At 39.7% G+C, this 27189-nt stretch overlaps 1 protein-coding gene across 1 annotated transcript; it reads left to right on the plus strand.

Annotated features, from left to right (window-relative positions):
• Positions 1-63: 63 nt before the first annotated feature.
• Positions 64-15734, plus strand: nectin3b (nectin cell adhesion molecule 3b). The gene is made up of 6 exons (XM_040151015.1): positions 64-278; positions 7887-8234; positions 9134-9433; positions 10851-10968; positions 11210-11361; positions 14496-15734. Exons 1-6 carry the CDS (start codon positions 200-202, stop codon positions 15140-15142), a joined length of 1644 nt encoding a protein of 547 aa, XP_040006949.1. The 5' UTR covers positions 64-199; the 3' UTR covers positions 15143-15734.
• Positions 15735-27189: the final 11455 nt, after the last annotated feature.

Raw genomic sequence — 27189 nt, forward strand, 5'->3', positions numbered from 1 at the left:
TGTGGAACCTCGACAAATGATCGTTTGCTCCCATTGTCAGGTGAGCTCCCGCCCTCCCCGCTCCGTGCTGCGTGGATGGTACAGTCCACATGCAGTTCGGAGTTGTTGCTGAGGAGGTTCCTCTGTTCAGCACATACCGTTAAATTGGCATGCAGCCTACGCCTGGGTCCTGTAGCAGGAGGCTGCGCTGCTTTTCAAAATGTTACCGCCTTCTCGCCGAAGTTACCTCGGACGGCAGGGCAAGGTCGCGTTATTTCACCTTTTGTGCAGTATTACAGGTGAGTCCCGAATTGTGTATGGTAGTTTTATCTGTTCTACTAACGTCACACAGAAGTTTTGAGAGGGAGTCGACTGCCTCGCGCACCGTGCAGAAATCTCAGGGAAAACTGGCGACCGCCGTGAGCTTCAACTGGGCATTATTTGAAGTTGCAAGTTCAGCGAGTTTAGCAGGTGTCATTTAAGGACTAAAGGAAACTTGGTTACAAGTTAACATCAACGCTTCGGGGAGGTAGCTAGCCAGCGCCACCACCGGATGACAGTGCGACCAGAGGCTGCCATAGAAACAGTCCATAGAAACCGCTGAGGAGCAGAGGCAGTGATACTCAGCTATATATGCCCAACCTACACTTGGGTCACTGCAGATTCAGTGGCAGCCATATTAGCTTCCGAAAACATTTTTTGTTAAAGTAAGATGATGCTACGCTGTGTCACAATGTTGCAAAAGTGTTGAGGAACTTAAACTTGTGCCACCAGAGAAGATAATGCTAACTGTCGGCACCTCCCAGGTCGGGATGAGGGTCAGCCACCATGTGCCTGCAGAGGAGCCTGAGCTCATTATGGTTAAATCAAGGGGTGGGCAATGTACCAACTCCGCTCTGAAACACGGCAACTTTGTGCCCAGTGCTGTTGTCCTGCCGTTTAAAAAAAACTCAAAAAGCAAGGATACTACAGTTGAGGTCCAACTCTCTCTCGTTAGCACGTTATGTGTTTTAAAAGAAGCCAGTTAAAATGAGTGGGTGAAAATTGTGATAGGATGTGTTGCCTTCAGGCAGGTTTTTCTATACAAACTCCTCTTCAAAAAAAAAGAACAAAAGTCAGAAGTGAATAATTGAGATCAGCTATTAAGAAACTTGCTTAATATATATGTGTAATGACAAGCTTTTATCAAGTGCGACTCACAAAACCAGGCTCCCTGTACAAAAAACTTTTTTTTTTTTTTTTTTTTTTTTTTTAATAAATGAAAATCACCCCAAATTTAAACTTTGTGCCCAATGGATAAACAGTAGTTTACTGTCCCGCCTTTGCAGGCAGGCATATCCCTCGCAGAGCTATGGTTGAATCAGACCAGGCAATTTGTTTCTCCCCCACATTTGCCTCTTACCATATCTGCAGGTAGGAAAAGGACCCCTAATATGCTGACTTAACATTTTTCTGTGCAGTGCAGTTCTATGCAACACCATCACAAACTGCATCCAAAATCACTGTAGATTAGTCATCTACCGTCTCACAACTTTAACTAAATTTTACAAAGTTAATATTTGTTGCAGTGCTGTTCCATCAACTCTTTCTCCTAACTAAGAGAGCCTTAAGAACCATCATATGGACAATTTTCTAACTTAATAGTGGGTGTATTTTAGCTATAAAACTGACATTTATGTAATACATAAGATAGCAATAATGAGCGTCATACCTTCTTCTAGAACAGGTGTGCATATCGGTGTCCCATAAGTAGCTTTATCCATTGCCCACTGAAAAAGGGGGGGGGGTTATTGCACATGCCCCGATACTTGTGTGTATGACCCAGCATTATACCACTATTTTATGTTGTAGAGGGGCTCTCTTGCACTTAAGCCTCTTCACAGCAGTAGACCAGTGCTCCCAGAGCTGGACAGTGTGCACGAGAAAGAGTCAGGGCTACTATACCAGGATGGACCTCAGAGAGGGATCCCTACCTCTTTTGCTTTAGACTTGACTTGAGACACAAGCAAAATGACCCAGAGACCCTCAACTACATTATTAATGCACTGCATCTTCTTTCATTATGTCATGTTATTACCGGGATCCCAGATCCCACCCGTTAACAGGCAGTTTACCTCTGTCAAAGAGTTCAAGTTAAGGAGCAGAGGCAGGTGCCCATTTGAATAGCTTCAGTTTAAGTCTGCTTTACATTTCAATGAGGGGTTTGACCTTGTGCCTTTGTTGAATGCAGAGTAGATGCACACATCATTACAGCTAATAATGTCTAGGCCTTAAAGGGGAACAAACACTGTTTCCTTCAATGCAATGTTTTTCTTCCAAACACAGTGTATGTTTCATTAAAGCTGCATTAATTATATTACTGGCCAGGAGGAGGCAGAAAAAAATCAAAATGAACTGAGAGATTATACAGAGATGCACCATATCTCCAGCTTCTAAAGTTGGTATAGCTAACATTTTGGCAAACAATTGCCTGCTTTCACATCCATCAGACATGGGGCAATGTTAGCATTCTTTTTTGCGTCATGTTTCCTGGCCGTTAATGAGAACAACTTTTAGACGACCATTTAGAAAATGTACATGCCTCAAAACAGAAACAATTAGCTAATATTGGCTAAAAAGCGTTACAGACCTGCAGTGTTTGAAGTTAATTCTCCATAACTTTGGCACTATTGTTATCCTCTTTTAAACAGTCATTAAATTGAATGGTAATATCAATAAGGTTTATGCTTATTAATTAAAAACACAAACACATTGAATACACGCTCATAAAACACGTGCTAAGTCAGTTTAATTAGGAAATTTTGAGTTGTTTTATTGTTTTGAAAGTTTTAAGACCTCCAGTGTTTTACATTAGGTAGTGGACTCCTTGCAGGTAGATTTTTAATTTTTATTAATTAATTTATTTATTTTTAATTGTATGACACTACGAAACATTATATTTTACTGTTCTCTGCAGTCAGCTATAAATGCGTATTATGTCAACCTTGTGATTGTATATCTTTGTGCAGTTTTAAGTTGATAACGAGGCAAATAAAACCGACCTGCTCAGCAAAACATTGCTCCACAGTGCCAGTTGTGGTGAGAAACTCCATAGTGTACCTTTTTAAGTTTGTACATACCTACTGTATAATGACCACAATAGCAAGTTAGCTCAGTGTTCTTCTCACTGCAATTCTGTACTGTAATTCATTAAAAAGATTAATAAATAAAAATTAATTAATCAAATGATTGGGCCCTGAACTGATTCACCACTGAGCTTAAGAATGTGTATGTGAATGATTCCAGTGCAAAAAGTTGATTTTAGGGTCAGATAAGATCAGTCTGTCAAATGACTATTCAATCGTTCCCCGTCCGGCTCTGCACAGCTGGCTCCGCCACTGCCACCGCCACCCTAACACCGTCACCATTTATGTTCTGAATTCCACTTTTAACAATACACGCTGCCCTCTGGCAAGACTCGCATATTAATACACTTGCTGCCACATAAGTGGTCTATGTGAAGGTAATATTGACTAAAGCGAAAACGAGCAGCAGAGTGCCCCCAGGGAGCAATGTGTCCTTGATGCCAGGATATCTACAGTATAATCTGTTTTCTACTATGTGTGTGTGTGTGTGTGTGTGTGTGTGTGTGTGTGTGTGTGTGTGTGTGTGTGAGAGAGAGAGAATGGACACATTGTGTTGCATTTGCAAACCAAACTCAAAGTGTCTACAACAGCCACTCTCTTTGAGGATATAAGGAGTGAAAAAACTTAAAGCAGTTTCTTTTCTTTGTCTCTGAAAGCAAAGATGAAGAGTGAGAACATCGTTATTGCTATGTCAAGATAGGCTGCATATAAGATCAGATAGGATTTGCCCTTATTCTCATCACTTTTTTATTCTGAGTTGGAGAAACGAGGACATGCTTATGTAAGGTTGTCACCATGTCACCAGTAAAAATGTAATTCAGTCACTATACCTCTTCCATTACATATACAGCACAGGGCCGCTTCCTTTCCCCTTAACTGTGCTGTTATTCTTGCCATCTAGCCTTATCATTATACCTGACAAATACAGTAAGTTGTAAAATCAGTGTTCTACTTGAGGGAAAATGTTAAAAATGTTATGTAAATGTGTGTTTACAATTAGAAAGTGTGAATCTTTTACTGTGTCTGTGTTTCCACTTGTGGTATATTTATTAAAAATGTTCGAAATTAGTTTTTTTAAGGACTGATCATTAAATACCTTGCCAAGGGGCATTTGTGCTGACATGCACAATCTGTGCAATTATGTACCAGTTTATTTAAATATGTTGTCAGTTTTCTGGCTCTTTACTTGATCACCTGACTTAATCCCTCACTTGGAGGATACTGTTGGGGTCTGACTTGTTAATTAACTTCAGCAACAGCAAACATTAGCTTGGGGTTATCCCTTTATATGCAGAACAGCTTCACTCCTCTTTGGACGAAGTTGTCAGCTGTACGTAGTACGAAATTTGATATGTGGGAGTAATCAGGAAGGAAAGCCTCCATATCTTTTAGCATGGCTCTTCAACTGGTGGCTGATTCTAACCATTCATTCTGTTGGTTGAGGATTTATATTTTTCGGCTGTCAGAACCAAAAATTTGGTGAAAACTACCAAGTCCTGACCTGATGTGTTCACTCTTTTATGTTGTGCCATGTGTTTGTGGGCCTGCTCTGATTGTCATTTATTGGTTAATTGTTTATTGACAAAGTTTTTCTTCACCTTATCCTCTATTACAGTGCAATCTATGATATGCGTCAAAATATCTGTGTTTGCATTGTAATATTAGATATTGTAAGATAAAAGTGTGTTAGCGGAAAAGAATATACATGTAATCGCACTTTTGATTGAGATCTGCCTCAGATAGCAGCTAGTACAGCTCCGCAAGCAATTTAAGAGCAATGATGAATGATACATTGATGAAATGCATTAAAGAAATGCAAGAGTTTGAATACACTTTGCCAACAGACAAACTCAACTATTCAATGATGCAGGATGCCACGGCTAATCAAGCATCCAGTCTGTCTTCCTTACATTTTTCTAATGGAAGTGATAGGGGAAAAATCCACAGTCCTTGCTCTGCATAACAGTTTATTTGAAGCTAATATGAGGTTTCAGCAGTCTGAGTTAGTCAGATTAGGTGGGTATCATCCAAAGTTACGGTCTTTTGAGTAAAGTATTCCCTCTTTATATTTCTACAGTGTTTCTGTGCTGAGGGATGATACTAAAAAGTGAAAATTTCCAACTAAAAAGACTGTAACTTTGGAAGATATTCACTTGATTTTTCACTTGATTTGTCTAACTCAGACTGCTAAACTCTCATATAACTTTCAGCTAAAGTTTTGGACTGCATTTTTGTACAGAACAAGGTCTGTGGATTTTGTCCCCATCATTTAACATTGGAATGGCATTAGGAAGGAATCTCTTTTTGGCCACTATGAAAAGGACGAATGATTACAGCCAGAAAAATCTGTTTCAGTGTACATATGGGCATCTGACTATTGTTCTTAGACAAAAATGAAAAAATGTAAACCTATCCTTTGCTGCAGAATAACCCTCATGGTTATGAGTAAACTTTGAACTTAGTGCTTAGTTTTTTTTATCAATTAATTATTTTAGTTGATTTACAGAACTTGGTGTATGTGTGTACATATATGTATTTTAGTGTGAATTTAAACCAATGTATTGTTCTAAATAGCACATAAATTCAGGATTAGTGTATCCACAGCTGAACATGTCCCCACTGTTGCACTGATATCCGCTTCCTTTTCTCTGAATGAGCAACATGATGACTCAGGATGCCTACTCTTGGCTTGTATTTCAGATATCTATTTACAACCCCAACTGGGCGAACATATAAAAACTGTTGAATCATTTGCCGTGGCAATCAATAAATTTAATAAGTGGATTAATAAATATTTTGAATATAATCTACAATATGTATTCCCAAATGAGGCACAGTATAATTGGTTTAGCTGTCACACCAATCTGGATCTCTTTGTCATTATCTGGAAGCTCTACTAACTAACCTTGTAATTAACCTTTAAACCTAACATTGGTGAAAACTGGTAAAAACTAGAAGCACTGTCAAATAAGTACAGTGTTCTGACAAATTCAAACTTTACTCAAATGTCAGTACAATTAAGTACTTTGTTTTTTGGTTTTTTTAACAATCTTTTTTTTTAAAAAAAAAGATTTGTTCTTCATACTTTAGGGGTAAGGAAATTTCTTTCTACAATATTAATATTTTAGGACATGGCCTTTTAGAGGGTGATTGGCCAGAGACAGAGCTGTTTTTGGCAAAACAACAATAGAACATTTGGAGTCAGTTGCCAAGCAGCACAGCAGGTTTTGATTTATGATGATGTCTTCCTGCTGGCAGCTTGTTGCAATTAGGGATGTGGTTGAAGGCTTTGGCAGTCTAGCAGTGATATATTTTCTTTTCTAAATCAGTAATGTAATTCCTCTGTTTTTTGTTTGCCAGAATCCTGGTGATACATTTCCTCTCACTTGTGTTTCATACGTGACTTTGCTCTCGCCTCTCCTCACTCAGCCTTCTTTTTCTTCTCTCAGCGATGATGTCATCGTCATGTTAGCATATCTCTTCCCCTCTTTTTTTTTTTTTCTCTGCCAGTTGCAGTCTCTTCTCTTCATATCCCTTTGACTTTCCTCAACACAATGCTAAGCTCCTGCTTTCAAGACATGCCACATTTCTGACAAGTGCAGGTGACAGTGTTCATGGGTTAGTTATATTTGGACAAAGGACATGCAGTAAGCCTGCTTTTGATTCCTGAATTCAGGTCAGCAGAAGGAAAGCTATGGAGACAAAACAAATTTGTCAATGGAACTGTCAATCACACAGTCAGCTGTGTATTATTTGTCCAAAAAGCCTAGTGACTGCTGTGGTGGTATCAGACTCTTGATTCTAGTTTGAAACGCACAGATGATCCTGAACCTGTACAGATAGGAAATATTTTCTAACAATTGACATCAGAGGTAACACCAGAAATACGCTTTACTTACTGATGCTATTATGGTATTCTTGATTTTTCACTCAGTGCCAGTCCCATCTGAGATTTTTAAATAAAAAATGTTATCTGTGCCATTGATTAGAAAAAGAAGTGTACTCATTTTCATCCACAAAAGCTAATTGTCTGCCATATCAATTAGGGCTGCTACTAACAATGTTTTTCATTATAGATTAGTGAGTCAATTATTTTTAGATTAATCAATTAATCAGTAAGTCTATGAAATGCCAAAAAATAGTTCTCTCACAAGTACTAGGAGCCAAAAGTGACATCTTTACATTTATCAAGTATCAGTAATGAAAATAAAGGTTAGTTGCAGCCCTAGCATGAACCACAACGTGTCTGCTATTTTGCTTGATTAAACAGCTATAATGATTAATCAATTATCGAAACTCTTACAGATAAATTTTCTATTGACTTCCAGCTCCAATAGCCCTACAGGTTGGAATTTTATTTACTTTTCTCATTTCAAAGAATTGGTTCTGGTTTCAAAAAGACTTGCCATTATCAATGCTAAAGGTGTTCTTTAATTGTTCAAATTTTAACAAAAGGCTTGAAATTATTAAGACTCTCTAGTTCTAAGGTCTCAAAATAGCTAATAATGTTTGAAACGTTCAATCGTATGTTTTCTCCAGCAGTGGATTTTTCACACTGTAGGATGGGTTCTGGAACAATGACAGTAGTAATTGGGCTAAAGGGATTATGCTTCAAAAGAAGTGGGCATGGTACATTTTAAAGATGTTTTAATAATCAAAGGTGCAGTGTAAGTGCTTTGATTTCCAAATGTTTTGATTAATGATGTTAAGTTATCAAAACCTTTTGCAAATGAACATAATTGCATGTGGCTGTAGTCTTGTTTTTGTATGTCTCTTTGGCAGGTGTGTGGTGCAGTCAGGTGGTGGTACCTCAGAGGGTGAATGCTGTGCTGGGGAAGAATGTGACATTGGAGTGTAGGGTGGAGGTGGGCACAAACCTTACTCTTACTCAGAGTTCCTGGGAGCGCCGTCTACCCTCAGGCTCTGTCACAGTGGCTGTCTACAACCCACGGTTTGGCATCTCCATCCCTCCAGAGTTTGGCCACCGCTTGTATTTTCGCTCCCCCTCCTCTCATGATGCCACCATCATACTGGAAAATGTGGGCTTTGCTGACGTCGGGATCTATACCTGTAAGGTCGCTACATTTCCTCTGGGAAACACTCAAGCCTCCACTACTGTCAGTGTGCTTGGTAAGTATGTATATTTATGTATTGAATATTTATCCAAATATATATCAAATGTAAAAATTACACAAATGACTGTAAATTGAATATCTTTGGGGTTTGGACTGTTGCTCGGAAGAAACTAAATATTTGAAGACCTCACTTTTGGTCTGGGAAATTGTGATTTGCATTTTTTACTGTTTTCTGATATTTTATAAACCAATTTGTTTAATAAAGAAAATAAGTGACAGATTAATTGATAATAGAAATAAAAGTAGCACCCCTAATGCCAAGTTGTGGATACTGAAACTGATTTTTTTTCTTGTAAAAGGATTTTAGCAGATCTGGGTCAGGCAGTGCTTGCTATTAGTTGCCAGATTGTTTGGGTGGGACAATTCTTTCAAATCAACGTCAAAGTATTGGTAACAATATTTTTTCAGATATCATATCAAGATATAGTAAATGTATGCAAAATCACATATAAAATAAAAATAAAATAATCAGTGGGTTAAAATAGAGAGAAAATTCCAGAGGCAGTAGAGAGAGAACAATGAGTTTTACAGCATCAAGAAACATTGTTTGTTAGTTAGTCAGTGTCCAGTGTTAGCCCTTGTTTTAAAAGGACCTGTTGATCACTTTGGGAGCACTACTAAGTTCCAATCCTGTTTCTTCAATTTTGCTGAAGGGATTACCCTTTTTGTGTACATTTGGATCACAGGTTGTTGCTGATGGCTCACAAACACAGTGCATATGTGTATACTTATTCAGTCTGTTCACAGAACTGGGTGGCTAGAGCTGTTAATGATGGGCTCAATGTAATGTGAACCTTTCAAAGACTGCAGTTAACTAAGTTAAAATAACCTCAGAAGGGTCTTGAAATTCTCATGTATCCCCCCCCTTTTGTTTACTCACTCTCTGAATCACAGTGGAGCCAAAGGTCTACGTGTCTGCAGGTTCAACTGCCTTGATCGATGGTGGCAATGAAACTGTGGTGGCCACCTGTATTGCTGAGCGGGCTCGGCCTCCTGCTGAGGTGTCCTGGGAGTCTAACCTTTTTGGCCAGTCAGAAGTGCAGCTATTCGACGAAGTCAACGGCACCACCAGCACACAAGTGCGCTACCTCTGGCACCCCACACGCCACATCCAAGGCCACACGCTCACCTGTGTGGTCCGCCACCCAGCTCTGCAGAGTGACTTCAGGATCCCCTACCAGCTCAATGTGCAGTGTGGGTGCCTTTTTATAAGTGGTTATGTGGGGTAACATATAAACAGCTGAAATAGAGCCTTATAGTAAATACATTGATTAATATTGAATAATAAGATATAGTCAGTTTTAAAAAAGTGTTGATACATTTATTAGACTGATTGGAGTGAATGGAGTGGATTGAGGTCCACGCCTAGCTGTTATTTGATGAAATAAAATAGAACAGCTATTTCCTTGCTCCCTTCTTTTTTTTTTTATGTCCTTAAACGTTTAAACATTGTATTTAGCAGAAAGAACAGGAAGAAGTCTTAAAAGTAAAGGTATTTGATTTCCAACAGCAGACAATTGATAATCCTCTCCCTTGTCAGTGTTCCCATTTGATTTATTTGAAGCATGTCAACAACAATTCACTTTAGAGACAGCTGAATTGACAGTGATGAAATGTGGCTAGATGTAAAAGACTAGCCACACAGGCTCCTTACAGGTGTTAATTATGGTTTAAGAAAGGGTGTCCTTGGTGTCTTCCTCAGTTTTTCTTTTGGGGCATTTTTGAGGCTTTTCTATGTCGCTACATGGTCATGTGAACCCCTAAACTGTCAAAAGTGAACATGTTTTCCATTAAGCCCCTATAGATGTTACAGTCCATATGTGTACATTATGGGGTGCAAATGGTCTTTTTGTACAGGCTACAAATTGACAGGTGGAAGGGGTAAAATGACAACTTGAAAATCTTTTTTGTTTAAGAGATAGATTTAACTTTTGTCTGACGTACTGTTTTTGAAGGATTTTATGTTCATTCAATATATGGCACATATCCAAACGTATAGCAAAGATTTAGCCACGGAACAATACCCTGCATTCTGTAGTGGTAGTTTTCCAAAAACAAATGGTAACTAACAATGGTAACTAACAGAGGAGCTATTAATATGTTTGGCTGCGAAAACCCAATCGTAACTTGGCAGTGAAGAGTACAGGAGAACAGTATTGTTGACCTGGTTTGAAATTGTGCAAACCATCATAAGTAATGACTGTTTGCTTGTCTGTAGACTGTACTGTGTTTTATTTAATTTTTATAAATTACCAAACACCTTAGTGCATATTTGGATGACACAGGCCCCTTGTCTCTAGGCCATGACCAACCTGAGACGCGATATCATGCTGCACCTAAACTAGGCAAAGGGTCATCTTGTTGGTTTGTTTGTTGATGTAAAGCACAGAGTCTCTGCATGAACAATCAGTACTGTGTAACGGCAGAAATATTTTTATGTATGAAAATTTCCCTTGGTGTGCACCAGGTTATGACCTTGTTACGGTAGTAGACTGTGGTAAAAGAATTACCTGTCAGTCTGTGCAGTTGAACAGTTTTCTAAGGTCGTTTGTTAGGTTTCTGGTTAGGTTGTAGTGATTTCTCAGTATTTGTTTTTTTTGTCTTTCTGTAGTTGCTCCTGATATCTCAGTTGTGGGCTTTGATGGAGACTGGTATGTTGGTCGGGAAAATGTTCAAATGACGTGCAAAGCCAATGCGAACCCACCAGCTCATCACTTCAGATGGATCAGGTGTGTATATCTGTGTAGATGACATTTTCCTTTTCTCGAATGAGTTTTTACAGGCTACTGAAGGCTAAATAGTAGATTAGCAACTGAAGAGTCATTTTAGTTTTACTTTTAAAACCTTCAAGTAATTGTTTCAAGTTATCATTTATCATAAATTTCAAATAAAATGTCACGTGCATAATAAGACATTTGTTGTAGGTGTGTCTTGGTGTGTCTTAAATTTTGTGTCCCTTGTATATCACAGGTTGGACAGTGAAATGCCAGAAGGGGTGGAAATATTGAACAGCACTTTGCTCTTCCTGCGTCCCCTCCAGCGGAATGACTCTGGAGTTTACAGGTGTGAGGTTGCCAATGACATCAACCTCCGCAGTCGGGATGTGCGCATTCTCATACAAGGTGAGCGGGTGTATACACACCAGAACACAGCTGACTCCTATTGCCTTCTCTTCCCATAGGAAGCACTGTGCGTGTATGCACGTCATGAAGGGTATCACTGCCTGTGACATTGTCCTTCAAGCTGAAATGTGACACTGTTTCACTCTGGCCCATTCTGTACATACTGTGTACATACTGACAGTCTATATAGCAGTCACCCATGGTCCAGTATGTTGGCACTGATAATATTAGGTTTAGTCTTTAATTGCACGCTGATTAGCCTTGATTAACATTAGGTCTCCAGATGTTCAAACGGGAAGTTCCTGAGTCAAACAGCTGCAAATATTTAAAGCCTCTTCAGACCACAGTACACTGCCTCTGCTCTGTCCTCTTGGCTTGGCATCTAAGTGTGTCCTGTCTCTCTGTTGTGTATTATGAGCATGTTCTTCTGGTTTCATAAATGTCTTGTCTGTGGAAACTCTCCCTGAATGATGTTCTGATTATGATGTGATTTTCTATTACATCTCTCTCGCTTCCTTTCTGTCTTTCTTTTACTTCTGCATGTGTCATGCAGTATAGGCAAAACCCTGCAGCCTGACTGTGAAATGATGTCCCAGATTCATAAAACATTAACTAGTTCTTTTCAACTTCTATTTATTATTTATCATCCATATTTCATTTTCCTTGGGGAGGACCTGTATTGGTGTGCATAAGCTTACACGCTTTGGTGTACCCTTGGTTGTGTGTGTTGCTGTGGGTGTGCTCACATATGTCAGTTCACTGTCTCTGCATGGCTTTAGATGATTGATATACTGATACTACAAACCATTGGGTTCATGTTTCTCATCTCTCAGATGTGAATCCTTTCCTCACATCTGGCGTGGTACTGAGGTTAAAGTGGCAGAGCAATTTAGCAGCACCATTAAAGCTTTTACACTTAGATTGTCTCCATTACTTTAGCTCCGATTATGGCTTTTTAGCTTTTCGTTTTTCTTTTTTTTTGCGGGCATCACCCCTAATAAAGCTCACATTAGGGTTGGTGCTCTTATTGTGGCATAGTGAAATAGTGGCAATGCATCATTATAATTGTAAAATACTGTCTTGCATATTCTTATGCAATTGAAGCATGCAGTACACAAAATAATTTGGTTATGCAGTCCTATTGGTAACAACAACATAATCAGGAAATTAAGGGATATCCCTGTTATCATTTCTTGTGTTGTGGTTTTTTTTTTTTTTTTTTGTTTTTTTAGTCCCATCATTAATTCACCACAGTAAGTCAGACATTTGCTCTCTACATGCAGTAATAACACTGTGACCTTAGTTTATATTTTCATTCAACCCATTGCTACTTTTTGAGGCTGTTGTATGTTGCATTCAGTTTAAAAAATTACAGAATTTGAATGTAGTTGAATCAAAACCTCTATGAGTCTGTGTCAACAACAAATAAAACTGCACTGACATTCACAAAGGTATTTTTAATCATGATTGTTGTGCTGGATCTTAGTACAGTGCGCAGGGGTTTCTAGTCTTCTGGTCGCCCGATGAGCATATATATGAATGCTAATATGTTTTGATCCACTTCCCTTTTTATTTGTTCTATACATGTCAAATTATGAATGATGGAATGAATTACTCACCTGTTACAAAGCTAAGTAACAGGTGAGTAGTTCACGGTGGTCGGAAACATCCCTGGCCATCACTACAATACACTCTATGAAACTGATTGGACATAAAACTAACTGGGTGGCAAAGTCACCTACTGAGCCAAGTAATCCTAAAAAATATTGTATGCTACCAAGGGGAATACTCTCCTAGCTACCAGATGAAACAGGAAAATTAACAACAAGCCAAGAATTGTGCACTTATAACCAGGCTCCAGTGTGTGTGATGAGACTAGTAGGGAAGCCAACAGCAAATGCACAGCTTCACAGAACTATTACTGACCTGGAGATATGACCTACTTGAGCAATTGTGGCATTGGAAACACTGGCATACATCGCCTAGGTTACAAGTGGCTTTGTTTAAGTAATTGGATGAACAGGTGCAAAGCACTGCCTTCAGCACCCAGCAGAAATACAAGAAAATTTCATTTAAAGGATTTAAAGACTGTTTTTTGTTGTGCCCCCCACGTTAGGTTCCTGTTGTAGGTGCACCCAAATCCATTCACTCAAGTTCTTTAATGTTTTCATTTTGTGTACAACATACTCTGTTCGGTCTTTGATTTCTTCTGTGGCCTTTGGTTTGCTTTTGCTTTGCCTCAGAGTCTCCAGAGATATATTTGTCTTCAAATGTATTCATACCAAATAAAGAATACTGACATTAAAATGGTGCTTAAATACCTGAAAAACATATGTTAATGCAGAACAAGTCTATAAAAGATTTGTAAAGATTTCTTACATGTAAATTGTTAATTTGTTGAACTGAGGACAACATGGCCTGCTTGACTAAAGTGAAAGAATACACATACAATTTGATTAAAGATTTACAGGGGTAGTGAATACTTGTTTGAGCCATTTCAGAGCTGTAATTACTGTGACTGGTGGCTATCATCTTAGGAGAATATTAGAAACTACTATGTTGTAGTGACAATTTGAAAAACGTTGACAGTAATTCGCTGCCGTTTATTTTAATGCAAGGACTGCTGTTCAGACCGTCATGACAAACTTTTTCATTTGTCCATCATCTAATATAACCATTATGTCGACTCATTTAATTAAATTCTAAATTTTTATATTTGACTTACCAATCATTGTTTAATAATGGAAGACTGCACCAACAAGTTCTGAAGAATTGGCAGAGCAAACCTGAGACTGCTGCTGCAGCATGTACTGCATAGTTTAGTATGTGCGGTAGTTTACACTACCAGTCAAAATTTTTAGAACACCCCCATTTTTCCAGTTTTCCATGATTCCTTTTATCAAAATCTTTATTATTTATTTGTTGTGAGACATTACACTATGTTAATTTCAGTAACAACTGGAAAAATGGAGATGTTCTAAAACTTTTGACCAGTAGTGCAGTTGATGTTTTCGTCAACCTATCCCTTCTTAGTAAAATGCTGATGTAGTTGGCATTGACATTCTCTGCTTCTCTGTCTGTTCATCTCTCCCTTCCACCCTCTACTCCCCTCTCACCCTCCTTCCCTCCATTAGATCCTCCCACCATGCCTTCCACCATTACTGCTCCTGTCCTAACTGGCTCTGCCTCCTCCACCTTAGTGGATGATAAGGGCCATGTCCTCCTCAGCTCCCCCACACTTGAAGCCCTACCTGAGAGTAATCTTGGTTCCATAGTGGGTGGGGCTGTGGGCGGGGCCTTGTTCCTTCTACTGCTGCTGTCTCTGGTTGGTGTGTGTTACCTACGGAAACAGCAGACCTTCCATGAAAACTACTACACCAAGCAGTACCTGGCCCCCAGTGACCTTCAGAAAGCCCCCACGCAGCATGAGCTCCAGCCGACCAAAACTGGCAGCAGCTCCTACCAGCGGGACCACGACCGAGAAGAGTGGGGCGACCGCCAGCTGAAACAAGAGCGTGACCGCCGTCACCATAGCAACTATAATGGAGAGGAGTATCCCTCTAATGGCTACACTAGGGCAATGAGGGAGAGCAGTCACCACAGCCACCGTAAACACACACAGTATTCTAGTCCACAGCAGGCCAGATATCCTCATTCACGGAAACCACAGGGAAACGGCTCCTCCTACCTGTCAGATGACTGCTATGATAGTGGGCCCGAGGGGGACTATGTCTCTCACACAGACGGCTCGGTCATCTCGCGCAGGGAGTGGTACGTTTGACAAGTTACCTGGTTCTGCTGGAACAGAAATACAACAGAAATCGGAGGGTTTCATATATTAAATTGGGAAGAAACACATTATTTCTGTTCTGCACGCACAGGCACACTTATACTATTGTCAAACAAGGGAATTACAGCCCCTTGTTTTTCAAGCGTCCTGGTTGACACTTGATGTAGTGTATATCTTCTTCATAGGGACAGACTGTGGACTGCACAGCCACTTTGACAGTCAGCATCTACATGCCTAAAGAAGTGGGCATGTCACTAGTTTGTGTGTGTAGAGACTAACAAAAGATCATGATGTATGTGCTGTCTCTGCCTTACTACACGGACTGCCAATTTATTTAGCATTACTAATGTCTTTCAGTTGAGTGGAAGCCCTGGGGGCTTCGAGATCACATATGGTTGTCTTAGAAGAAAGATTTTGCTTGTTTCTACAAACTCAGCCTTCTCGGGCTGTGTGACACTTGCTTATTTGTATTTTTATGTGTTGATATTGATAACACTGATTAGTTCAAAAGACCTCTGAATATAGTTGGCTGATATTCAAGAATGGTGCAGAACCTTGATTGGAAATAAATCCATGAAATTCAGATGGTCACAGGTCCTTTTTTCCGAAAACCCAGTAGGACACAGCAGAGGCATTATAGGCTGATTTTAAAAAAGGATTTGTCTCCCTGAAAAATCAAGATCCCTTCATGATTAGTGACCTCTCCACACTCACTCACACAAAGTATTGCACTGCCTTTTTCGAAACTTAATATGGGAAACCAAACCTTTTTTTTTTTTTTTTTTTTCCCCCCCTTCTAAAATGTCTGCCCTGTATGGTAATTACTGTGATGGGAGACTTGTGAGCTTGAGGACTTGACCAGTGTTGTCCTAGCAATGTCCTTTAAAACTGATGGCCTGGAGTGCGAAACTTTAAATCATTTCTACCTTATGTCCTCAACTCGTCTTTTATCTTCAAAAGGGAGGGATGGAGAGAGGGTAAGCAGGGAAGCCTGCATATTCTGTCCACATTCTGTCATCCCTTGCAAGTTAAAATAAGTGATTTTTGGGAAGAGTTTCAGGTTAGTTACTTTTCAGTTAACCAAAAACACATTGTCTTGTTATCTGTCAAATGACAGCAGTGGATGTGTTTGAGAATTTGCACTCTAGCACCAAACCAGGGCTCTCGGAAATTCAAGAGTGCTATCAGCAGGGGCATTGTTTTAAAAAGGCTACAGTATGGCAGCCACCATGCACTGGCCTCGTAGTCAAAAAGTATTTTGTCGCACAAACAAATCATTCACGAGTGCAGCCACTGCACCCTATTACAAATAACCACCCATCAACTGATTTCACTACTCCGAGTATTCTGTAGAAACAAAAAGCAGTTACAATCTGAGGCATTAATAGGTTTGTTGTGGCTTATCCATGTGTGCAACTGCACACGCTTATCAAACTAACCAGTTGTCTTTGACTGGAGCATTTATTGTTATTACCTGTACTATCACAGTAAAATATACAGTATGTAGACAAATCAGGTCTTTGTGATGGATGTGCTGTTACTGTCACCTGGGGTTATGAAAATTTCCACTCAGCTTTTTATCCACACAGTGCCTGCTCGCCAGAAGGGACTGACAGTATTTTGTTGCACTCATTAAATCTTTCACTTGTAATTAGCCTTTGAGTAGCTATAAAGTAATACACCCTGTTCTTTTTTCTATGAAGGTTCTCAGGCTGGATTTACATTTAAATCTGTATTCATTTGTAACCAGCCGTATTTTATTGCCATTCAAGATGCTGAAACATTGCAGTACTGTGATTTAACTGAGGAAAAGTGTTCTACACATCAGTGTCACTGGGCTATAGAGCACCAGTAGTTCAGGAGTCAAACTTAGATAAAGCTATTATTGATTTAAAGATAAATTTCAGTTTTTGTATGTGATCAGGTACACACAGATAAAATCTAAAGTACTTCAACACATGCACCTGTTCACCAGACTGAATTTCATGTACACTAGTGTTTTGTGAATACCTGCCAACTTTAGTAGTATGTTCACCTTTACAATATTTGCTGCCAGATGCCAAATATTTGTTTAACTTGTATGTATAAATATGATGACAGTGTCTCAAATAAGTATTACTAACTAGGTAGAAACTAATTGTTAGCTTATATAAATGACTAACGTATCACTGTTGTATACAGGGTCTTGTAGCCTGAAATAGAAATGAAAAGATGCTTTAGGCCACTTTAATAATAGAGTAAGAGTCTTCAAAATGGGAATTAGTTATATTCTTATGAGCCCGCACTAATTGTTTGTCAGGGGTGAATTTTGTCGAGTGCATAGGCTGCGATTCTCATAGTGAGATTTAATAATGTGCCACTGTAACTAACAAGCAGAGTATATGACCCCTATACTGTAATTCATGTTTCAAGTTTTGTTTCAGATGCTGTGCAGTATAGTAGGAGTAATTTATCTCCATAGACTCCAAGCTTCTCATTCCAATAACTACCTTAAGTTTCAGTTCACTCCAGTTACATTAACCAATGGTGCTATACAGAAAGTTTTGGCTTAATGTGCCTAAGTTTTGAGTTTTCTCCTGCACTATCAGTTGCCTAAAACACTGTGGATAATCTACACAGCATACTGTCGTAAGTTTTCATATAGACTTTTTTTTTTTTTGGTAGAATGTAGTTCCCATGAAAAAAATGTTTACAGTGTGGATCACCCAAAGTAACAGGAACAATATTTTTCTAAAGAGATATCGCTGTCAAATTTCTTTCAGTGTAATTTTCCAAGACTATGAGCACCACAAACAAAATTCCATCCACCTTAATTGTATTGGATTGGGAATTGAAACCTCAGAGAAAGATGTCTCAAAACCTGGATTAATAAATCCAAAACTATCTGCACTGTTAGATAGCGCTCAATGCAAATGAGAAAATGTGTTTTTGTAATTTGGGTGAACTGACCCTTTAAATGGGAGTGTCTAAAATGAAGTGTACAGTTGGCAAATTTGTCAACCACAGAACCTCATTTAGATAGTTGAATAAAAAGTTATGTTTTGGGGGTGGGTGTGCTGCTGACACCATCCTGTATTTCTGGTGATTTTTCACTTAAATGCAGAGAATAACAGGAAGCACGGCAGCCTAACCCATTCTTCTATTGACCTCTACGCACTAAAACGCACTAAAAATTCCACTAATCAATATACTATTTTTGCTTGACTTGTCAGTTTGCAGCCCTGCACCTGGGTTAATGAAGTTCTTTTGTACTGTGATATTTTGTATAGAGATCAGTCTTGAGGAAATGTCCTTCAGTTTAGGTTGAAAAAATACAACTAGTGCCTTAGATACGTAGAAGAAGAAATTTAAGTGTTTTCCTATTATTGTTTACTTTTGTATGTGACAGCCTGATTTTTTTGCTCTGAGTTTTATTTGTTACTGTTTCCTTTTATTTTCACTGTATACTGTGTGTTAGGAGGACTCCGTAGTGCCATATTCACTTCTCTGCCCTTGTCACTATGACAGTTAATGACGCAAACCTAGAGGCATTACAACACACACAAAAAGACAAATCTTGAATGAATTTTGATGTAAAATTAGTTAAATATCTACTTCATAGATATTTGTCAGGGGTTTTGGTTTTTGTTGAATCACTGTTGTTCAAACGACTGAAGAATTCACTTCAGTCTTGCGTTGTCAATGAAATGCACCTTGTGGTCATGTTTGTTTTTGTATATACAGAGGGAAATGTACGTTTCTGGAAGGAAAAAAAATATTTATGTCATTGACAACAGTGGAGCATTATTTTGTCAATCTTTTTGAGATACTTTAGTTCAATAAAGCACCTTAGCACCTGCGAATTGTGTTCTCTGGAGGTTTTTGAGCTTGCCATTACTCAGACTGCTCAGTCTCAGCCTCTTTGTGCTTCTATAAATGACATCATCTCTAGCTCCCTCGCGCATAATGCTGCATTACCGCCCCTCACCATCCACCCCCCAAATCCAGTATGCACATGTGGGACGCCACACATGATGTAATTCAAAATCATGTTTCTTCACTTCATCTTATCTTCATTACTCTTTAATCTCCAAGAATGCTTTAGGAGGTTAATTTATTTCTTTTGCCATTTGATTAAATACAGTAGTGGAATACTGAGTTGTTCCCCTCCTGTGGTATTTTTTTAATAGTCAGGGGAGATCCAGCACCTCCTCTGCTCTTTCTGTGCCCTCTTCACCAGTCCTAGTTTTCTTTGTTTCAGGACAGAAAGGCCCTCACGCTCTCCTACAGCTCCTCTCCTTTGTGAATTCAACCCCCTGTGTCTCTCTCCCACTGTCTACCAGCTGGTAAAATTAAATGCTGAGTGTTTATGTCTGGCCCAAAGTCCCCACTCTCCCGCCCATTGACTGTCCCCATGGCAACAAGCTCATCTGGAGCCGCTGATGGGGGCTGTCTTCCTACAAGCTCTACCTGGCCACGGAAGAGGGAGAGGGATGCAAGGGGCTGCGGGGAGCAAAGAGGTTAACTTTGCTGCTCTGAAAGGCAAAAGCAGAAAGAGAGAATTAGCTACTGGAATTGACAATGGCCCATTATGTCCTGCTGCACTGCAGAGAGAGCTCTGGCTATAAGGACATATCACACCAATATGACCTTGACACTTTAAGCATGAACCCCAGGTCCTCATGACAGACACACTTTCCTCTGAAAGTCTTCAATTTCAGCTGATCTCTCTTGTCTTCTATAGATCTTATCATGGTCACAGCAGTTGTTGTCATTCTGACCTTGAAATGGGGGATGCTCAGTCTGAAAATACATGGTGGAGCAGCTCAGTAGCAGTAATTATGTCAGCCAGCAATGCTTGAATTTGTTTGAGACACTTATGAAGAAGATCAGTGGATTTGCTTTTTGCCTGCAACACAACAGTTTCCAAGGATACTTTTCACAACACACAAAAGACAAATCTTGAATGAATTTTGATGTAAAATTAGTTAAATATCTACTTCATAGATATTTGTCAGGGGTTTTGGTTTTTGTTGAATCACTGTTGTTCAAACGACTGAAGAATTCACTTCAGTCTTGCGTTGTCAATGAAATGCACCTTGTGGTCATGTTTGTTTTTGTATATACAGAGAAATGTACGTTTCTGGAAGGAAAAAAATATTTATGTCATTGACAACAGTGGAGCATTATTTTGTCAATCTTTTTGAGATACTTTAGTTCAATAAAGCACCTTAGCACCTGCGAATTGTGTTCTCTGGAGGTTTTTGAGCTTGCCATTACTCAGACTGCTCAGTCTCAGCCTCTTTGTGCTTCTATAAATGACATCATCTCTAGCTCCCTCGCGCATAATGCTGCATTACCGCCCCTCACCATCCACCCCCCAAATCCAGTATGCACATGTGGGACGCCACACATGATGTAATTCAAAATCATGTTTCTTCACTTCATCTTATCTTCATTACTCTTTAATCTCCAAGAATGCTTTAGGAGGTTAATTTATTTCTTTTGCCATTTGATTAAATACAGTAGTGGAATACTGAGTTGTTCCCCTCCTGTGGTATTTTTTTAATAGTCAGGGGAGATCCAGCACCTCCTCTGCTCTTTCTGTGCCCTCTTCACCAGTCCTAGTTTTCTTTGTTTCAGGACAGAAAGGCCCTCACGCTCTCCTACAGCTCCTCTCCTTTGTGAATTCAACCCCCTGTGTCTCTCTCCCACTGTCTACCAGCTGGTAAAATTAAATGCTGAGTGTTTATGTCTGGCCCAAAGTCCCCACTCTCCCGCCCATTGACTGTCCCCATGGCAACAAGCTCATCTGGAGCCGCTGATGGGGGCTGTCTTCCTACAAGCTCTACCTGGCCACGGAAGAGGGAGAGGGATGCAAGGGGCTGCGGGGAGCAAAGAGGTTAACTTTGCTGCTCTGAAAGGCAAAAGCAGAAAGAGAGAATTAGCTACTGGAATTGACAATGGCCCATTATGTCCTGCTGCACTGCAGAGAGAGCTCTGGCTATAAGGACATATCACACCAATATGACCTTGACACTTTAAGCATGAACCCCAGGTCCTCATGACAGACACACTTTCCTCTGAAAGTCTTCAATTTCAGCTGATCTCTCTTGTCTTCTATAGATCTTATCATGGTCACAGCAGTTGTTGTCATTCTGACCTTGAAATGGGGGATGCTCAGTCTGAAAATACATGGTGGAGCAGCTCAGTAGCAGTAATTATGTCAGCCAGCAATGCTTGAATTTGTTTGAGACACTTATGAAGAAGATCAGTGGATTTGCTTTTTGCCTGCAACACAACAGTTTCCAAGGATACTTTTCACAACACACAAAGAAATGAGCAAACGTCTCAGGCAGCGTAGAGGGATGCAGTGCTGACGCCTTTTTATGAGAGAGAGACTTTGATATTAACTCCACAGCAGAGTTGGGATCAAATTGTCACCATCATTGAGCTGAAAATCTTGAAATAGATCTCTGAGAGAAAAATGACACACCACCTACAGCTCTAATCTTCCTCCCCCCTCTGCTACTACAATGGCATCTGCTCCCTCCGGGGCCTGTTGTCTGGGCATTAGTATGACCCTTGACCCTGCTGTTGCAGTTTCAGGCAGGGGGGAGTTAGGCTTAACCGTTACTTGCTGCCTCAGGTGACCGAGGTGCGCTGTGTTTAATTCATGATGAAAACGTCTGCTATGCCGACCTCGATGAGCATCAGCATGCACTTTTTCCGGGCTTCACAGAGATGATGCGTGTGTGGTAAAGTGCTGAAGTAGAAGAGACAGAGAGGGCATTGCAGTGGACCCAGATCCCAGTGTGGGGACAGTTGATCCACCACTAATCCAAGCCCCTCCAGAATGGATGGTATTTGAACCAATGAAATGTTCAAATGTGAGAAAAATGTCAAAACAGAACATTCATAATATGTATTTTATTTTTAGCTAATGACTTCTAAAAACATGTAAGAAACATTGTGCGTGGTTAATAATGTATTTACCCAACCTGGCACACCTCAGTTTTGTCCATTCACAAGTTGTACTCCTGTATGATTAAACCTTATGAGCTCCTGAAGGTGCTCCTTGCATATTGGGTTTAAAGCACTTTTTATTACTTGTCACATCATGAATGTCTGAGAAATTGTCTGTCACCAGGCATTAAAGCAGGCAGCTGAATGAACTGCATTTTAAAAGCCATTTTGATCAACACAAGAGACTCTTGTCATAGTTCAGCAGCCATCAAAGGTAATCAGACAGTTATTAACTGTTAGAGGGCAGCATGAAGCGAAAAGAGGGGGAGGGGGAAAAGAAGAGGAAGAAGCGGCTTTCAGGGGTGAGCTCAGAGGTCCCAGTTTGTTCAATCTGCATCATAATTGAGCTGTTATTTAGGATTCTCATCTCAGCACATTATTGATTTTTTTTTTTCCTACCTCAACAGCTAAATCAACTGGAATTGACCATTAGGCACTTTGCTTTTCTTTTTTTCTTATCCTGTCACCTTTTGTCCTCCGGTTCCTTCAGTGTCCCACAATCACAGTTTTAGACATTACTGCTGATTCGCCAAGGCTCGCTGTTGTGAGTTTAATGCATCTTAATCATGATTAATCCTAATCCCCTCAGTGGACAACATGGAGCATATGCAAGCATATGGTCTAACAAAGCTAATTCAACAGACATAACAACTGTATCTACAAGTCCACACACAAAACACAAGAATGACAATATAGAGATGGATGGAAAGCAACCTGACTTGCTTGAAGTTCTTGAGGACGTTTTGCCTCTCATCCAAAAGGCCTCTTCAGTCCTAACTGACTAGTGGGGAGTTCCAGGTATTTATCCACCGGTGAGATCAGCAACACTTGTGAGTCATTGAGGTCACACAGTTGTGACCTCAGCGAACTTCAAGCAAGTCCAGTTGCCTTCGCATAGCACTTACAGAATACCGTGACCTGGGTGACAGAGAATCTCCACAGACAAGGGAAGATGTGTGAATAAAGCGAACGAATGAGAATGAGTTTCAATATACAAGACCTCCAACTTCAACCACCCTATCCCTATTATGTATATTAGTTACATTTTAAATGAAAATACATATTATCTACTACAAACTTGGACAAAACAAAAACAACACTGCAAAACAAGAGTCATATGATACAAAGCATATGTTTTTTGTTGAAACTGCTGGAGGTGTTGATTCCACTCAAAGGGCCTTTTTAGGCAGTAGTTTGATGTGCTTTTTAAAAAGAATAGTTGGTAAATGCGCTTTTTGTTTCTGGCCAAGAGTTGGATGAGAGACAGGTTACCAGTCTGATATCTGTCTGCTAAACATGAAGCAACAGCAAGAAGATGCTTAGCTTAGCGTAAAGACTGTAAGCAGGGAGAATCAGCTAGCCTGGCTCTGTCCAAAGGTAACAAAAACCACAAACCAGCACTGAGCAACAAGTTATATCTTCTTTGTTTAATTTGTGCATAAACTAAAGAGTAAAAAGTAAAATTTGTGATTTGATGTGGGTTATGTACCTGGCTGCAGTTAACAGACAGATATGAGAGTGGTGTCAATCCCCTCATCTGACTCTCTGCAAGAACATAAATATGCATATTTCCTAAAATGTTAAACCTGTAACTCTTTCATGGTTATCAGGTTGCAGATTCTCCACAATGGGCAGCTGTTCAGTCAGTGTCTGACCAGGTTTATACGTTATTCTGTGCCACTTATAAGGCAAGAAAAGAGCTAGCAGTTAAGACCTGCAGAGATGCATACATGTTTTTTTTACCCTCTGTTTTATCATGTGTACATTCACCACTTGACTTCATTGTGTCACACTGATCTCCATTTATATATAATACACTTTTTAATAATTTATACGAATATTACATCTTGCCTTCCTTGCATAAAAAACAACATAATATTTTCCAGGCACTTGCTAATCATACATGTTTGCTTATTTTATCAGTTGTCTTGAGAAACAGTTTTATTTCTGTTGCAATTCTAGAAATAACAGCAGATATGTGAATGAATTTAATAAAACCCAAATCCATTGGCCAAATATTCAGAGGCTTTTATGATCCATTTTTAGAGAATTTTTGTAGCCCCCCAATTTTACTTAGGGTTGTTCCAAACCTTCACAAAACTCTTACATATTGTAAAAGTAAAATGTAAAAAATCAAACTTTACAAATTCACACACTCTCCCATACACAGATGGAAAAAAAAACTTAAGGTGTAACAGTCATTGCCTGCTGATAATGCAAATGTCAAAACTGCAGATGCTTGTACTTCTTTGCCAGTAGATGGTGACTTCTGCAGGTGTAAAGTGCTGTTACTCCCTTTGCCTCTAGGTGGCACATGTTGAATTGGCACTCTGGGTCTGAAACTGGTTGTACACAGATGACACTGTGTGTCCTTGCTAAGCGAATATCCCGTGTTTTAATGCAACTGAATTACGACCTACGACTATGTTGACACGAAACCTCAACATTATGAGCTTCATCTCCTTTAAAGCAGGCCTTTGGGTTTGTTGAGTCTGTCCCTTGTTCTCATATGTTGATGTTATTGTGTCTCTGTTCTGTCTCAGACCAGTCTCAAGCCGCAAGGTCAAACTCCATCGCTGTGGCCGGAGCTGTGATGGGTGCAGTCCTCGCTCTTTTCCTCATCGCCGTCTTCGTCATTGTGATCCTCACTGCTCGCAAGGCCCCGCCACCAGCCTTCACTGACAAAGTGTAAGTGTGACAAATAATTCATGCTGCAGAACATGCTCGGCTGGTTAATTAATGACAGGATACCTTGCAAGGTTGACTGAAGCCCATCGGTGGGATCAGGGAGTTGCTCCTGTGGAGAGAGCTGCAGCAGTGCGCGCCCTGGAGCAGGGATGCTGCGGGACCAGGTTGAGGGGTGGCACATAATTGCTGTCCTGGCAGCAAGCCCTTGTCCTATTTTGTCGTGTCTGTTTCTATAGTGCTCCAGCACTCATGTTAATGTTAGATCAAAGAAGAACTTTGAGGTTAAATTATTTACAGAAGAGGCTGTGTCCCACTCTGCCAGAGTCCTGTGACTGACATTAAATGTCATGTTTATATGTGTGTGTGTGTGAACTCTGCTCTTTGTTTTGTCTATCTCTGTTGTGTCTGCTCTAAATAACTGTGACAGATGGTAAATTACAGGACTGAAACGGATCTTTTTTGTGTTCTCGTGCACAAATATGAAACCTAGAGGGTTTATTTTGGTTAAATCTGCTTCTATTTAACATTTAAGTCCACACAGCAACAAAAACTTGTACTTTATGTGTCCCATACTATGCATGCTTACTGTAGTATTTTTACTCAGGGTGCAAAAATCCTCCCAAAATTCAAATTTCATGCCAACTGCAAATAAGTCAGTGATGTATTAAAAAAGGATTGAAACTGTTTGGATATACAAGACATACAAGCTTAAAATTGGGAAAGACAAAGCAAAGAATTGATAATCAGAGAGTGTTCATACATGGATTAATATTGTTCCGTATAAAGGGTTTGAGGTTAATGTACTTTTTGTTAGCTATGGTTTTCTCTTTATAATATCTCGAATGCTTTTCTCATTGTCCTAAATAAAAAGCAGTCACTCAACTTGTGAACAATGACATTTGTTTCTTTACTCAAAACATGTACACCTTTTTTAAATGTTGCATCCTAATTTCAGCGACAATTCCCTCTTCAGGGAAATTTTATAGACATTTGCTATGCATGCCTTAGACTGAGTTTCAAACTGACTGATTATGCAACAGCGCCGGGTTAAAATAGCCACACCGACTGTCTGAACACAGGCAGAAAACAGCATGAATTGAGGGGAAAATGCTCAACATTTGTACATGCGTGTTTGCCCTGCATGACAAACTTAGCATCTAAAGTGTGACCCTGGGTGGAAGTCCCAGCGGGATGATGGGGAGGGGGCGGGCGGGTGGACGCAGGCCTCGTCCCTCTCCTTCATCACACTCAAACAGGAGTGTAGGACAGCAGGTCAGTGAGAGCACTAACTGTAATCTCTTACCACTTCTCATCTGAAGTATGAAAGAGAAGCACAGCATCAAGTGATATACAGTATTAGAAAATCAATGCCTGTCATGACATCGTTTTATGAATTGCCAAGGTCAGTTTCTAGGTTTCAGTTTAGTAGTGGATGGGGATTTCAACAAATGAGATAATGACTATGACTTAAGGGTTTTACAGGGTTTTAGAGGAACAGCTGTCAAAAATCTTCAGATTTACCATTATGTATGAAAGTCCATCACCCTTAGACCCATTTTGTCAAATATCCTAAACCCTGTTTATTTAGGCATGATGCCATTAGTATCACTGGATACCACTGATGAAAGGATACTCAACTGATTTAGTATTGTAATGCTAGAGACAGATTGAAAAAATAATGGTCAAAATAAATGCAGCAGAGGCTGAAATATACTGATTTTTATGCTGTAATTTGTAATCTCCAAACCCAACTCTAGATAACCCAGATGACATCCCTATGATATCATCAGGGTTATTTTTTCTCAGACTTTAGAAAGCAGCAGTTCACAAAAGGTGTTCCTAAATTTAAATTGATCATTCTATTCTACCTCTTTTTAATTAAAATAAAATAAAACATTTTTAAAAAGTTCTTGCAGGTGTCTGTGACAGCTAAAATCTCTGGTCACTGCCATTTCTTTTTTCCTCTCTCTTTCTCCGAAGGATTGACCTTCCTCCAACACACAAGCCGCCTCCTCCCTACTCTGAGAGAGCACCAGCCGTTCCTCTGGGTGTCCACGCATCACAAGTGGCCTGGCTCTGTCAGGTAAACCCCCATCCCCCCTCGTGTCAGTACATTTAGGTGTATCTGAATCATCACATACTTGTCTTTACAACGCAAACCTTAACACCGGGTAAGCTAACGATGAGCACTGAGTCACAAAAGGAAGGAGCAACTTACTGACGACGTCATCTGTTTTCATTAAGTAGGGGACCTGATGGCTGTACTCATTTAATATGTAAGATAGCTTAAATTTTAATTTGTGGTGTCAGCTGAACCCAAACTTTCATAAGCCTGTACTTTTTTT

This window comes from Xiphias gladius, chromosome 17 (assembly GCF_016859285.1).
Source record: "Xiphias gladius isolate SHS-SW01 ecotype Sanya breed wild chromosome 17, ASM1685928v1, whole genome shotgun sequence".
In the NCBI taxonomy this organism is placed as follows: Eukaryota; Metazoa; Chordata; class Actinopteri; order Istiophoriformes; family Xiphiidae; genus Xiphias; species Xiphias gladius.